General features: G+C 39.2%; 1 protein-coding gene across 1 annotated transcript; it reads left to right on the top strand.

The window, feature by feature from the left end:
• The first annotated feature begins 37 nt into the window (after nt 1-37).
• cir1 (corepressor interacting with RBPJ, CIR1) lies at nt 38-11,789 on the top strand. Its single transcript, XM_064976029.1, has 10 exons — nt 38-334; nt 1,343-1,437; nt 1,682-1,755; nt 1,880-1,893; nt 4,200-4,252; nt 4,344-4,392; nt 7,343-7,460; nt 8,434-8,540; nt 10,376-10,461; nt 10,602-11,789. The coding sequence occupies exons 1-10, from the start codon at nt 263-265 to the stop codon at nt 11,596-11,598; spliced, it is 1,665 nt and encodes a 554-aa protein (XP_064832101.1). The 5' UTR covers nt 38-262; the 3' UTR covers nt 11,599-11,789.
• The last annotated feature ends 1,050 nt before the right edge of the window (nt 11,790-12,839 follow it).

The raw sequence follows: 12,839 nt of genomic DNA, 5'->3' as shown, positions 1-12,839 counted from the left end.
TTAGTTATATCGTAAAAATGAATGAAAACAAAATTTTGCTTTTTGGTCTTAATTTATGGTTAGGTATAAGATCTACAGTGTGGTTAATATTAGAGTTAAAGTTAAGTTGGTAATCACATTTTAAGAAGAATAAATTATACAAATATGCGGGGTTTTATCACTTTGTGGCTGTGGTAACTAGTAACGAGAGTTTTGTTTTTGTCAGGACGAGTTTGACATTTAGTATTTACTCCCCTAGCTAGCGAACTAATATTCTTCAATCATGGGGAAGTCTTTTGCTAATTTTATGTGCAAGAAAGATTTTCACCCTGCATCTAAGTCAAATATAAAAAAGGTAAGTGGCAAATCTTTGGTATAGATTTGCTCACCAGGTTAGCTTGGTTAGCTAACTGACGTATATAACCTCATTTGGATTTAGCCAGCTAACAGTTATCTAGCTAGCTGAAGAAAATGTATTTCCAATTTGAACGTATCACATCTAGATGTTATTTACTTATGCGAAGAATGATCCCTAGTTAGCTACTATATGCATATAGTTTCGTAAAATCAGTCAGCTAACATTGGCAAGCCAGTATGACGCTAGCTAGCTAACAAATCAAATTGTACGTTATTGGTCACATACACATGGTTATCAGATGTTAATGCGAGTGTAGCGAAATGCTTGTGCTTCTAGTACCGACAATCCAGTAATATCTAACAAGTAATCTAACAATTCCACAACGACCTAATACACACAAATCTAAAGGGATGGAATAAGAATATGTACATATAAATATATGGATTAGCAATGACCGAGCAGCATAGGCAAGATGCAATAGATTATATAAAATACAGTATTAACATGAGATATGTAAACATTATTACAGTGCCTCTGCAGTGGCCTCAGCGCCCTCTACTGTTTCTTGAAGTCCACAATCATCTCCTTTGTTTTGTTGATGTTGAGTGAGATGTTCCTGACACCACACTCTGAGTGCCCCCACCTCCTCCCTGTAGGCTGTCTAGTCGTTGTTGGTAATCAAGCCCACTATTGTGTTGTCTGCAAACTTGATGATTGAGTTGGAGGCATGCATGGCCACACAGTCATGGGTGAACAGGGAGTACAGGAGGGGGCTGGGCACACACCCTTGTGGGGCCCCAGTGTTGAAGATCAGCGAAGTGGAGATGTTTCCGACCTTCACCACCCGGGGGCTAACAACAGTTGTTGACTCGCACATTAGCTAGCTAACTACATTATGTAACATTCAGCTCGATAGCTTGCTATGTCCCATAGATACAGTGCATTTACTAGGATACAAATATGACTTGGTTATTCTCAATGTTATCCATTTTTACCATTGTACAGGTATGGATAGCAGAGCAGAAATTAACATTCGAGAAGAAGAAGCAGGAGGACCTCATGAATTCTTACCTAAAAGAACAAGACACCTACAACAACAGGTGGGTTACAGATATTCCTGAGGATCTGTGGCTGCACAACATGATCCAGATACTTCGATCTCAATTATGCCTTTACATAGGACTTCTTATTAGTCTCTCATTATTTAACCACTGGAAGTTGGTGTACTTGTCATATAAATGTATACCTAAATTTTGTCTTGTGTAAAATCACAGCTCTAATTGATCACATAACCGATTGAAACCCGTTGTCTGACGTTTCGGCTGTTAAAACCTTTCTCCTTAGACTGTTGATGGGAGATGATCGTGTGAAAAATGGTCTCAACTTCATGTATGAAGCGCCACCTGGGGCAGACAAAGGTAAATACATCAATCCTGGTTCTGCTGCTTTAGATGGGCATTTATTTACCATACAAAACAAATCAAATGACTTTCCACTGAACTCTGCTCTCCTTTCTCACGCACTCTCCACTCTACTGAGAAGAAGAGACCAAAGAGGTAAGCACCTCATGTTTAAAATCCCTCTCTTGTTTAGAGGCTTAGACTTCTCTAAGAAAGCATTAATACACTGAACAAAATTATAAACAACATGTACATTGGTCTCATTTTTCATGAGCTGAAATAAAAGATCCCCACATTTTTTCATATGCACAAAAATATTTTTTCTCCCCCAAATTTGGTGCACAAATTTGTTTTACATATCTGTTAGTGAGCATTTCTCATTTGCCAAGATAATCCATTTACCTGACTAGTGTGGCATATCAAGAAGCTGATGAAACAGCATGGTCATTACTAAAGGTCGACCGATTATGATTTTTCAACGCCGATACCGATTATGGGAGGACCAAAAAAAGCCGATACTGATTAATTGGCCAATTTATAAAAAATTAAATGTTTTTATTTGTAATAATGACAATTACAACTATACTGAATGAAGACTTATTTTAACTTAATATAATAGATAAATAAAATCAATTTAGCCTCAAATAAATAATAAAACACGTTCAATTTGGTTTAAATAATGCAAAAGAAGTGTTGAAGAAAGTAAAAGTGCAATATGTGCCATGTAAGAAAGCTAACATTTAAGTTCCTTGCTCAGAACATGAGAACATATGAAAGCTGGTGGTTCCTTTTAACTTGAGTCTTCAATATTCCCAGGTAGGAAGTTTTAGGTTGTAGTTATTATAGGAATTATAGGATTATTTCTCTCTATACCATTTGTATTTCATATACCTTTGACTATTGGATGTTCTTATGGGCACTTTAGTATTGCCAGTGTTACAGTATAGCTTCCGGCCGTCTCCTTGCTCCTTCCTGGACTCGAACCAGGAACACATCGACAGCAGCTACCCTCGAAGCAGCGTTACCCATGCAGAGCAAGGGGAACAACCACTCCAAGTCTCAAAGCAAGTGACGTTTGAAACGCTATTAGCGGGGTGTGCGCTAACTAGCTAGCTAATTCACATCGGTTACACCAGCCTAATCTCGGGAGTTGGTAGGCTTGAAGTCATAAACAGCTGCTGAATGAATGCTTACGAGCCTGCTGCTGCCTACCATCGCTCAGTTAGACTGCTCTTTCAAATCATAGACTTAATTATAACATAATAACACACAGAAATATGAGCCTTAGATCATTTAATATAGTTGAATCCGGAAACTATCATCTCGAAAACGAGACTTTTATTGTTTCAGTGAAATACGGAACCGTTCCATATTTTGTCTAACGGGTGGCATCCATAAGTCTAAATATTCCTGTTACATTGCACAACCTTCAATGTTATGTCATAATTACGTAAAATACTGGCCAATTAGGCAGACCAGACTGTTGCATATACACTGACCCTGCGTGCAATGAACGCAAGAGAAGTGACACAATTTCACCTGGTTAATATTGCCTGCTAACCTGGATTTCTTTTAGCTAAATATGCAGGTTTAAAAAATATATAATTCTAGATAAACTAGTAATATAATCAACCATGTGTAGTTAACTAGTGATTATGATTGATTGATTGTTTTTTATAAGATAAGTTTAATGCTAGCTAGCAACTTACCTTGGCTTACTGCATTCGCGTAACAGGTAGTCTCCTCGTGGAGTGCAATGTAATCAGGTGGTTAGAGCGTTGGACTAGTTAACTGTAAAGTTCAAGATTGAATCCCCCGAGCTGACAAGGTGCTCATGAGTATTTCTGTCTGCAATAAAGCCCTTTTGTGAGGAAAAACACATTCTGATTGGCTGGATCTGTTTCCCCAGTGGGTGGACCTGGCTCCCAAGTGAGTGGGCCCATGCCCTCCCAGGTCCACCCATGGCTGCGCCCCTGCCCTGTCATGTGAAATCCATAGATTAGGGCCTAATGAATTTATTACAATTGACTGATTTCCTTCTATGGACTGTAACTTAGTAAAGTCTTTGAAATTGTTCCATGTTGTGTTTAGATTTTTGTTCATTTATACTCTGGTAAATGTTGTAGATTTAAAGGCATGTGTTGGTTTATTATTCAAATCACATTTTATTGGTCACATACACATGGTTAGCAGATGTTAATTCGAGTGTGGTCAAAATGCTTGTGCTTCTAGTTCCAACAGTGCAGCAATATCTAACATGTAATCTAACAATTCCACAACAACTGCCTAATACACACATCTAAGTAAAGGAATATGTACATATAAATATATGGATGAGCAATGACAGAGCGCCATAAACAAGATGCAATAGATGGTATCAAATACAGTATATACATATGAGATGAGTGATGCAAGATATGTAAGCATTATTAAAGTTCTATACGTTATATCTTCTCTTATAGGAAGGTGAATCAGAATACAAGTTTGAGTGGCAAAAGACGGCCCCTCGAGAGAAGTAAGTCTGTAATTGTGTTGATCGGTACAAACATTTAGATGACTTGAGTTTAAATGTATATTTGTTGATACTTTCTCTTTCATCTTTTTAGGTATGCCAAGGATGACATGGCTATTAGGGATCAACCATTTGGAATTCAGGTGAATATACACTACCGTTCAAAAGTTTTAGAACATCTACTCATTCAAGGGTTTTTCATAGTTTCGATGTCTTGTTCACTATTATTCTACAATGTTGAAAATATACAAAATAATGGAGTCATGTGGTAACCAAAAAAAGTGTTAGACAAATCAATATTTCATGCAGTCTCCTCTGAACAGTTGATGTTGCGATGTCTGTTACTTGAACTCTGTGAAGCATTTATTTGGGCTGCAATCTGAGGTGCAGTTAATCTCTAGGGTATCCAGTGAGATTGCAGAGCGCCAAATTCAAATACAGAAATACTCATTATAAAAATTCAGAAAACAAAACATATTTTACATAGGTTTAAAGATTAACTTCTTGTGAATCCAACCACGGTGTCAGATTTTTAAAAAAATGCTTTACGGCGAAAGCATACCTTACAATTATTTGAGAACATAGCCCAGCAGACAAATAATTAAACAGTAACCAGCCAAGTAGAAGAGATACACAAGTCAGAAATAGAGATAAAATTAATCCCTTACCTTTGATCTTCGTATGGTTGCACTCAGGAGACATTCATTTACTCAATAAATGCTCCTTTTGTTCGATTGTCTCTTTATATCCAAAAACCTCTGTTTTGTTCGCATATTTTCTTCAGTAATCCACAGGCTCAAACGCAGTCAAAACAGGCAGACAAAAAAATCAAAATTGTATCCGTAAAGTTCATAGAAACATGTCAAACGATGTTTATATTCAATCCTCAGGTTGTTTTTAGCCTAAATGATCTATACTATTTCAACCGGACAATAACGTTGTCAATATAAAAGGTATAAAATATAAATATATACAAGAAAGGCACTCTCTCAGAATTGCGAATGAAAAAGCTCTGTGACACTGTAGGGTCCACTCATTCAGACTGGTCTTACTCCCTCATTTATCAGAATACAGGCCTGAAACAATTTCTAAAGACTGTTGACGTCTAGTGAAAGGCATAGGAACTGCAATTTGAGTCCTAAGTCAATGGATACTGTAATGGCATTGAAAAGAGAACTACTTCCTGAATGGATTTTTCTCAGATTTCCACCTGCCAAATCAGTTCTGTTATACTCACAGACACTATTTTAACAGTTTCGGAAACTTTAGAGTGTTTTCTATCCAAACCTACCAGTTATATGCATATCATATCTTCTGGGACCGAGTATCAGGCTGTTTAATTTGGGCATGCTTTTCATCCAAAATTCCGAATGCTGCCACCTACCCTAGAGAAGTTAACTTCTTAGGGATCAAATCTCATTAACAGGATTGATTTGACAACATCCGGTGAAATGGCAGAGCACTAAATTCAAATTACATTACTATAAATATTAAACTTTCATTGAATCACACATTCAATACACCAAATTAATCCAGCCAACGTGTCAGATTTCAAAAAGGCTTTACGGCGAAAGCAAACCATGCGATTATCTGAGGATAGCACCCCACCAAACAAACACACGACATTCATATTTCAACCCGCCGGGCGCGACACAACACTCTAATTATCGATATAATTCATGCCTTACCTTTGAAGAACTTCTTTTTTTGGCACTCCAAAATGTCCCATAAACATCAAACTCGCGCAACATGACTACAAAATATCTAGTAAGTTACCTGTAAACTTACTCCAAACATTTCAAACAACTTTCCTAATACAACTTTAGGTATTTTTTATGTAAATAATCAATCAAATTTAAGATGGGATAAACTGTGTTCAATACATGACGAAAACAAAGTGGAGCGTGCTTTCAGGTCACGCGTCTCTAACAAACAGTACTCTTCACTCGGCCCTTGTTCTGAACTGCACTACTACTTCATTACACAAAGGAAAAACATCAACCAAGTTCTAAAGACTGTTGAAATCTAGTGGAAGCGATAGGAACTGCAAGCAAGTGCCTCAGAAATCCAGATCCCCATAGAAAACCCATTGAAAAGAGTGACCTCAAACAACAAAAAATCCTGGATGGTTTGTCCTCAGGGTTTTGCCTGCCACATAAGTTCTGTTATACTCACAGACATCATTCAAACAGTTTTAGAAACTTCAGTGTGTTCTATCCAAATCTACTAATAATATGCATATCCTAGCTTCTGGTCCTGAGTAGCAGGCAGTTTACTTTGGGCACGCTTTTCATTCGGACGTGAAAATATCGCCCCCGAGCCTTAAGAAGTTTTAAAGTAATGATGGACGGTTGATTTCTCTTTGCTTATTTGAGCTGTTCTTGCCATAATATGGACTTGGTCTTTTACCAAATAGTGCCATCTTCTGTATACCACCCCTACCTTGTCACAACGCAACTGATTGGCTCAAATGCATTAAGAAGATAATAAATTCCACAAATTAATTTTTAACAAGGCACACCTGTTAATTGAAATGCATTCCAGGTGACTGCCTCATGAAGCTGTTTGAGAAATTGAAATTCCAAGAGTGTGCAAAGCTGGCAAGGCAAAGGGTGGCTACTTTGAATATTCTGAATTATAACATTTGTTTAACACTTTTTTTTTTTGGTTACCACATGATTCCATATGTGTTATTTCATAGTTTTGATGTCTTCCCTATTTTTCTACAATGTAGAAAATAGTAAAAAATTAAATAAAAAATAAAGGCTTGGAATGAGTAGGTGTCCCAACTTTTTTGACTGGTTTGTGAACCTTTTTATAATAGATGAATGTGCCCATTTATGTTTAATTTAACTATTGATAACAATCTGCTGTTTTAATATCATCATCGTCAGAGCTAAATACTCTTCTGTTAACAAACGTGTGTTGGAATTTGACACTTGGTGGCGCTAAAGGAAAAGGATAATGTTGAACTGGGGATTACAGTGTGTTTATTTACGTTACGTCATGCATACCTGCGGAGCAGGTCCTATTATAGGTATGAGTGATGGAATGAATGGATGTAAGTTCAGTCTAATCACCTGTGATTCTCAGGTTCGCAACGTGAGATGCATCAAGTGTCACAAATGGGGCCATGTGAATACAGACAGAGAGTGCCCTCTCTTCGGCCTGTCTGGGATCAATGCCAGCGCTGCACCCACAGAGGAAGCAGGTACAAAAAACAATCTGTTTTTAATTGACCTATCAGGGTAAGTAGAGGTTAAAAAAAAGTTAGCCGGCTGGTAATTATGAATAGTATTTCACAGACATAATGGTTTATAAAGAATTCATATTTTCATTCTCAACGACAAAATGATATTTTCTTCACCAATTCCTTTGAAATAATTTGAATAAATAACTTGTTAGCAATGTATGATGCACCTATGGCGCACAAAAAAATTCTATAATAATTTGTCCAATAGAATATAATTCACTATTACATTGTATATTTGTGAAAAGTCTATACTAGAGCTGGGACAATAAATTGAATTATCGATACCAAATACTTATCGCAGGCATTTTGCTGATTTGGTTCATTATGATAAGTAGCCTATATTGAGAAATGTGACGTTTTGAAATGAAATCCGTTTGCTAATATGGGTGATTTGTTAATAGGACAACTGATGGCTACAGCCCTCAAACTAGCAGTAGTAGTTTAAATTATAATTTTAAAATCTGTGGTGCACATTGTTATAAACTTATCGTTCTATTTGTTATCGTGTCAATTCAGGCAGTTTATTGCAATGTGGATTTTTGTAAATATCACCCAGCTCTAGTCTGTACCATGTAGCAGTAGTTGCCATCGTTCCTGGTGTCCTGTGGAGCTGATTCTGACTGCTACAATCATGAAGTGGATTAGTCAAGTAATGTTTACCGTGGGACAGTCCTGTGAATGGAGTTGATAGTGTAGGCCATAATGGAACCTCTCCTGTGCTGGGAGAAAAATGAAAGTATTGTGTATTCTGATTCCCCTAACCACTGCTTTGGGAGAATGATATTGTATGATTTGCTCAACCAGAAGACGAGTGAGTTGATTTGGTATCCCTTTCTGTTAACAAAGCCACCCCTGAATTCCCCACTGTGGAGGCCGTGGTGGATGTGGTCAGACATCAATGGGACTTTGAGGCTGTGATTTGTGCTAACAGGTCCGTCAATGCACCCCTCTGAGTTAATGGCGGAGATGCGGAACAGTGGATTTGCCCTGAAGAAATGTGTCCTTGGGAGAAATTCTACTGTTTGTGATCCATCGCAGGTAATCTTCTGTTCATCTTCTCCCCCTGAAGAAAAGCACCAACAATACCCATGGCAAATCCCTGTTCTAAATGTGATTGCTGCAAACTGCCCAATTATCAGAGTAAACCAAACCACTATTCCAGTCGCTTCAAGTTTAACATTAGTCTCATCACATGTGACCAATTGACTAACTGTGGAAATTATAGGATTGTTGCAACACAAGATGCGGTGGTGTGTATATATAATGAACAAAAATATAAACGCAACATGTGAAGTGTTGGTCCCATGTTTCATGAGCTGAAATCAAATATCCCAGAGATTTTCCATATACACTAAAAGCTTATTTCTCTCAAATGTTGAGCACAAATTTGTTTACATCCCTGTTAGTGAGAAATTTGCCGTTGCCAAGATAATCCATTCACCTGACAGGCGTGGCATATCAAGAAGCTGATTAAATGATCATTACACAGGTGGACCTTTTGCTGGGGACAATAAAATACCACTCTAAAATGTGCAGTTTTGTCACACAACACAATGCCACGGATGTCTCAAGTTTTGAGGGAGTGTACAATTGGAATGCTGACTGCAGGAATGTCCACCAGAGCTGTTGCCAGAAATGGTTAATTTCTCTACCATTAGTCGCCTCAACATCGTTTTAGAGAATTTGACCGTACATACAACGGGCCTCACAATCGCAGACCAGGTGTAACCATGCCAACCCAGGGCTTCCACATCCATCTTCTTCACCTGTGGGATCGTCTGAGACCAGCGACCCGGACAGCTGATGAAACTGTGGGTTTGCACAACCAAAGACACAAACTGTCAGAAACCGTCTCGGGGAAAGCTCATTTGCGTTCTCGTCGTCCTCACCAGGGTCTTGACCTGACTGCAGTTCGGCATCGTAACCGACTTCACTGGGCAAATGCTCACCTTCGATGGCCAGTGGTACGCTGGAGAAGTGAACTCTTCACGGATGAATCCCGGTTTCAACTGTACTGGGCAGATGGCAGACGGAATGTATGGCATCGTGTGGGTGAGCGGTTTGCTGATGTCAACGTTGTGAACAGAGTGCCCCGTGGTGGGGTTATTGTGTGGGCAGGCTTAAGCCCTTGACAACAAACACAATTACATTTTATTGATGGCAATTTCAATGCACAGAGATACCGTGAAGAGATCCTGAGGCCCATTGTCGTGCCATTCATCCACCGCCATCACCTCATGTTGTAGCATGATAATGCACGGCCCCATGTCGCAGGATCTGTACATAAATCCTAGAAGCTGAAAATGCCCCAGTTCTTCCATGGCCTGCATACTCAATAGACTTGTCAACCATTGAGCATGTTTGAGATGCTCTGGATTGTTGTGTATGACGGCGTGTTCCAGTTCTTGACAATATCCAGCAACTTCACACAGCCATTGAAGAGGAGTGAGACAACATTCCACAGGCCACGATCAACAGCCTGATCAACTCCATGCGAAGGAGATGTGTCGTGCTGCATGAGGCAAATGGTGGTCACACCAGATACTGACTGGTGTTCTGATCCACGCCCCTATCTGTGACCAATAGATGCATATCTGTATTCCTAGTCATGTGAAATATGTAGATTAGGGCCTAATGAATTTATTTCAATTTACATATTTTTTTTCCTTATATGAACTGTAACTCAGTAAAAATCTTTTGAAATTGTTGCATTTGTATTTTTGTTCAGCAGGTGTTATTCTTGTCTTACTTGCTTCCTCGAACCATTTATGACATATCTTCTACATGAAATGTATATGCACGCTTAGTTAGTATTTGCTCTTTAATTATCTTGAATTGTGTTCGACTTATTGTTCATTGTTTTCCTGCTATAGGAGTATGTCGCCAGTGAAGAAGAGGAGGATCCGGAGGTTGAATTCCTGAAGTCGTTGACTACTAAACAGAAAGAGAAGCTCCTCAGGTAGGAGAGCATTCATTCATAGATTTAGTTGTTTTGGATGAAAGTATGCTCATTGTAAAATAAGACAAAGGATGACTCATTCAAAAATAAAAGTAAACGTGATCTACTAACATATATATTGTCTTTCTTTTTTTTTTAAGGAAACTGGATCGTCTAGAAAAGAAGGAGAAGAAGAAAGACAAGAAGGGCAAAAAGCAGAAGAAGAAGAAGAAGAGTAAAGGAAAGCAGAAGAAGCATGATAGTGATAGCTCCAGTGAAAGTAGCAGCAGCAGCGATGGTGACAGTGACTCAGACTCTGACAGCAACTCTAGGAGCCAGAAGAAAAAGAAGAAAAAGAAGAAGGACAAGAGAAAGGACTCCTGTGGTGATAACACGAAGAGTGAGGGACTAGTCAACAGTAAGACCAAGGCCGCCTCTCACAGGAGCAGGTCACGGAGCCCAACCTCCAGACCGAAACGGCACGAAGACGATACCAGAGAGAAGAAACAAACGAGGGCTGAGCCAGGCAGGAGCGAGGGCAGAAAGTACAGTCCAGAGAGAAAGATGAGGGTGGAAGAACGTCAGGAGAGACACAGACACGACAGCAAGGAGAGGCAGAGAACCAGCTGCAGCTCGCAGCCTGGCCCAGAAGGAAGCAGGAGCCGTGAGAGTGGTAAAGACCAGGTTCACAGTAGGGATGAGGGGAAAAGTAGACGAGAGAGGAATAGGAGCAGAGATGGAGCGAAGGATAAAGCAGCAAGAGAGAGGAGTGGAAGCCACGAGAGAGGGAGAGAGAAGGGAGGTAAAGAGAGGAGTAGAAGCCATGAGAGAGGGAGAGAGAGGGGAGGTAAAGAGAGGAGTAGAAGCCACGAGAGAGGGAGAGAGAGGGGAGGTAAAGAGAGGAGTAGAAGCCACGAGAGAGGGAGAGAGAAGGGAGGTAAAGAGAGGAGTAGAAGCCATGAGAGAGGGAGAGAGAGGGGAGGTAAAGAGAGGAGTAGAAGCCACGAGAGAGGGAGAGAGAGGGGAGGTAAAGAGAGGAGTAGAAGCCATGAGAGAGGGAGAGAGAGGGGAGGTAAAGAGAGGAGTAGAAGCAGGAGTACGGGCCGAGGGAGGGAGAAAGGAGCCAGAAGCCGAGATAGAGCTGAGAGAAAGCGCTAAACTGTGAGAGTAGACAATATTACAAAGTGGGACAGTAATGGCATACCTTTTTATTTTGCTGGCCTAAACAAAGTGAATCTTTTTTGACACGAACGTGTAATGTTTTCAATGTTTTATGATGCTACTGTAAAATGTTTGTTTTTTTAAGTTTGGTCACTTTATTAAACATTAAACAACACATAGAAACCAAAGTTTTAGTCGCCTGCACAGTATTGGTCATGTTTTGATGTTACCTGCTATTTGACTGCTACAGCATCATGAGAGCGAAGGCCCTCAAATGTTGTGTTCCTCCACTAGAGGGCAGCAGTAGATGAAAAATAACTTGAACCACAGAAATATTTGTCACATTGTCTTGCATGCACTTCATGGTTGTCATTTTATTCATGATAACTCTGCAAAATACTAAAAGAATATTATAGCAAATCGTAATGAAAATATTTTGGTTTGGTGAAAGTGTAACAACCCACTGGGCAATTATTTATTTTTTTAATCAATGTTTCCCCACGTCATTTAAACAACAAATAATGTGACGTTGAACCAACGTGGAAAACTGATTGTCAAAGTAATGGAATTGGTATGTTTTTCACCCAACTTTTACCCTAAATCAAATGGCATGGTGAATTGTTTTGTTTATATCACATTAAGTTGACAACTCAACCAAATGTAAATCAGAACTAGACATTACTGAACAAAACAAATGATGTCTGTGCTCAGTGGGAAACTGTTATGTTCCCACATGCTTGTAACCGTGTTTCATCACATTTGTTACAAGTCTAGCCTAATTATGTAGACTTGTTTCACAATGGTATTTTGCAACAAGTGCCCTAAACAGGAGCATGATTGACTAATGACATTCAATCTCTTGTGTTCAGTAGCCTATGCGACCCATATGAGTATGCCTGCATACGTGATTAGTGTGTAGAACTCAAGTTTGTTTCAAATGTTTAACACTGAAGACCCAATTCCGAATTGAAGTCGATGCATTGTAATTTTACCTTTAGTGTAAAACTTAATGCATGATTTACGCAACACTGCGTGCCTATTGGCCTTTAGATATTACTTGTAAGCTGCCTGCATGACAAGATCACCATGATGGACAAAACCGAAGAAACCATGAGGTCATTGGGGTTCATTTGACCTATTGAACTGTGTAACCTACGAGTCCGTATTGGTTTGGGAGCCATATATTTTCCGAAAAGCCATAGCAATTAGCTTAGATGGATAACTAATGTCGATATGAT

The sequence above is a fragment of the Oncorhynchus masou genome, chromosome 10, assembly GCF_036934945.1.
Source record: "Oncorhynchus masou masou isolate Uvic2021 chromosome 10, UVic_Omas_1.1, whole genome shotgun sequence".
Taxonomy (NCBI): Eukaryota; Metazoa; Chordata; class Actinopteri; order Salmoniformes; family Salmonidae; genus Oncorhynchus; species Oncorhynchus masou.
Note: the sequence above shows the minus strand (reverse complement) of the source record. Positions and strands in the feature narration are given on the sequence as shown.

Coding starts and splice junctions, on each gene's coding strand:
- cir1 (XM_064976029.1), top strand. CDS start 263: ATGGGGAAGTCTTTTGCTAATTTTATGTGCAAGAAAGATTTTCACCCT. Junction 7,461..8,433: donor TGCACCCACAGAGGAAGCAG/GTACAAAAAACA, acceptor TTGTGCTAACAG/GTCCGTCAATGCACCCCTCT. Junction 10,462..10,601: donor CAGAAAGAGAAGCTCCTCAG/GTAGGAGAGCAT, acceptor TTTTTTTTTAAG/GAAACTGGATCGTCTAGAAA.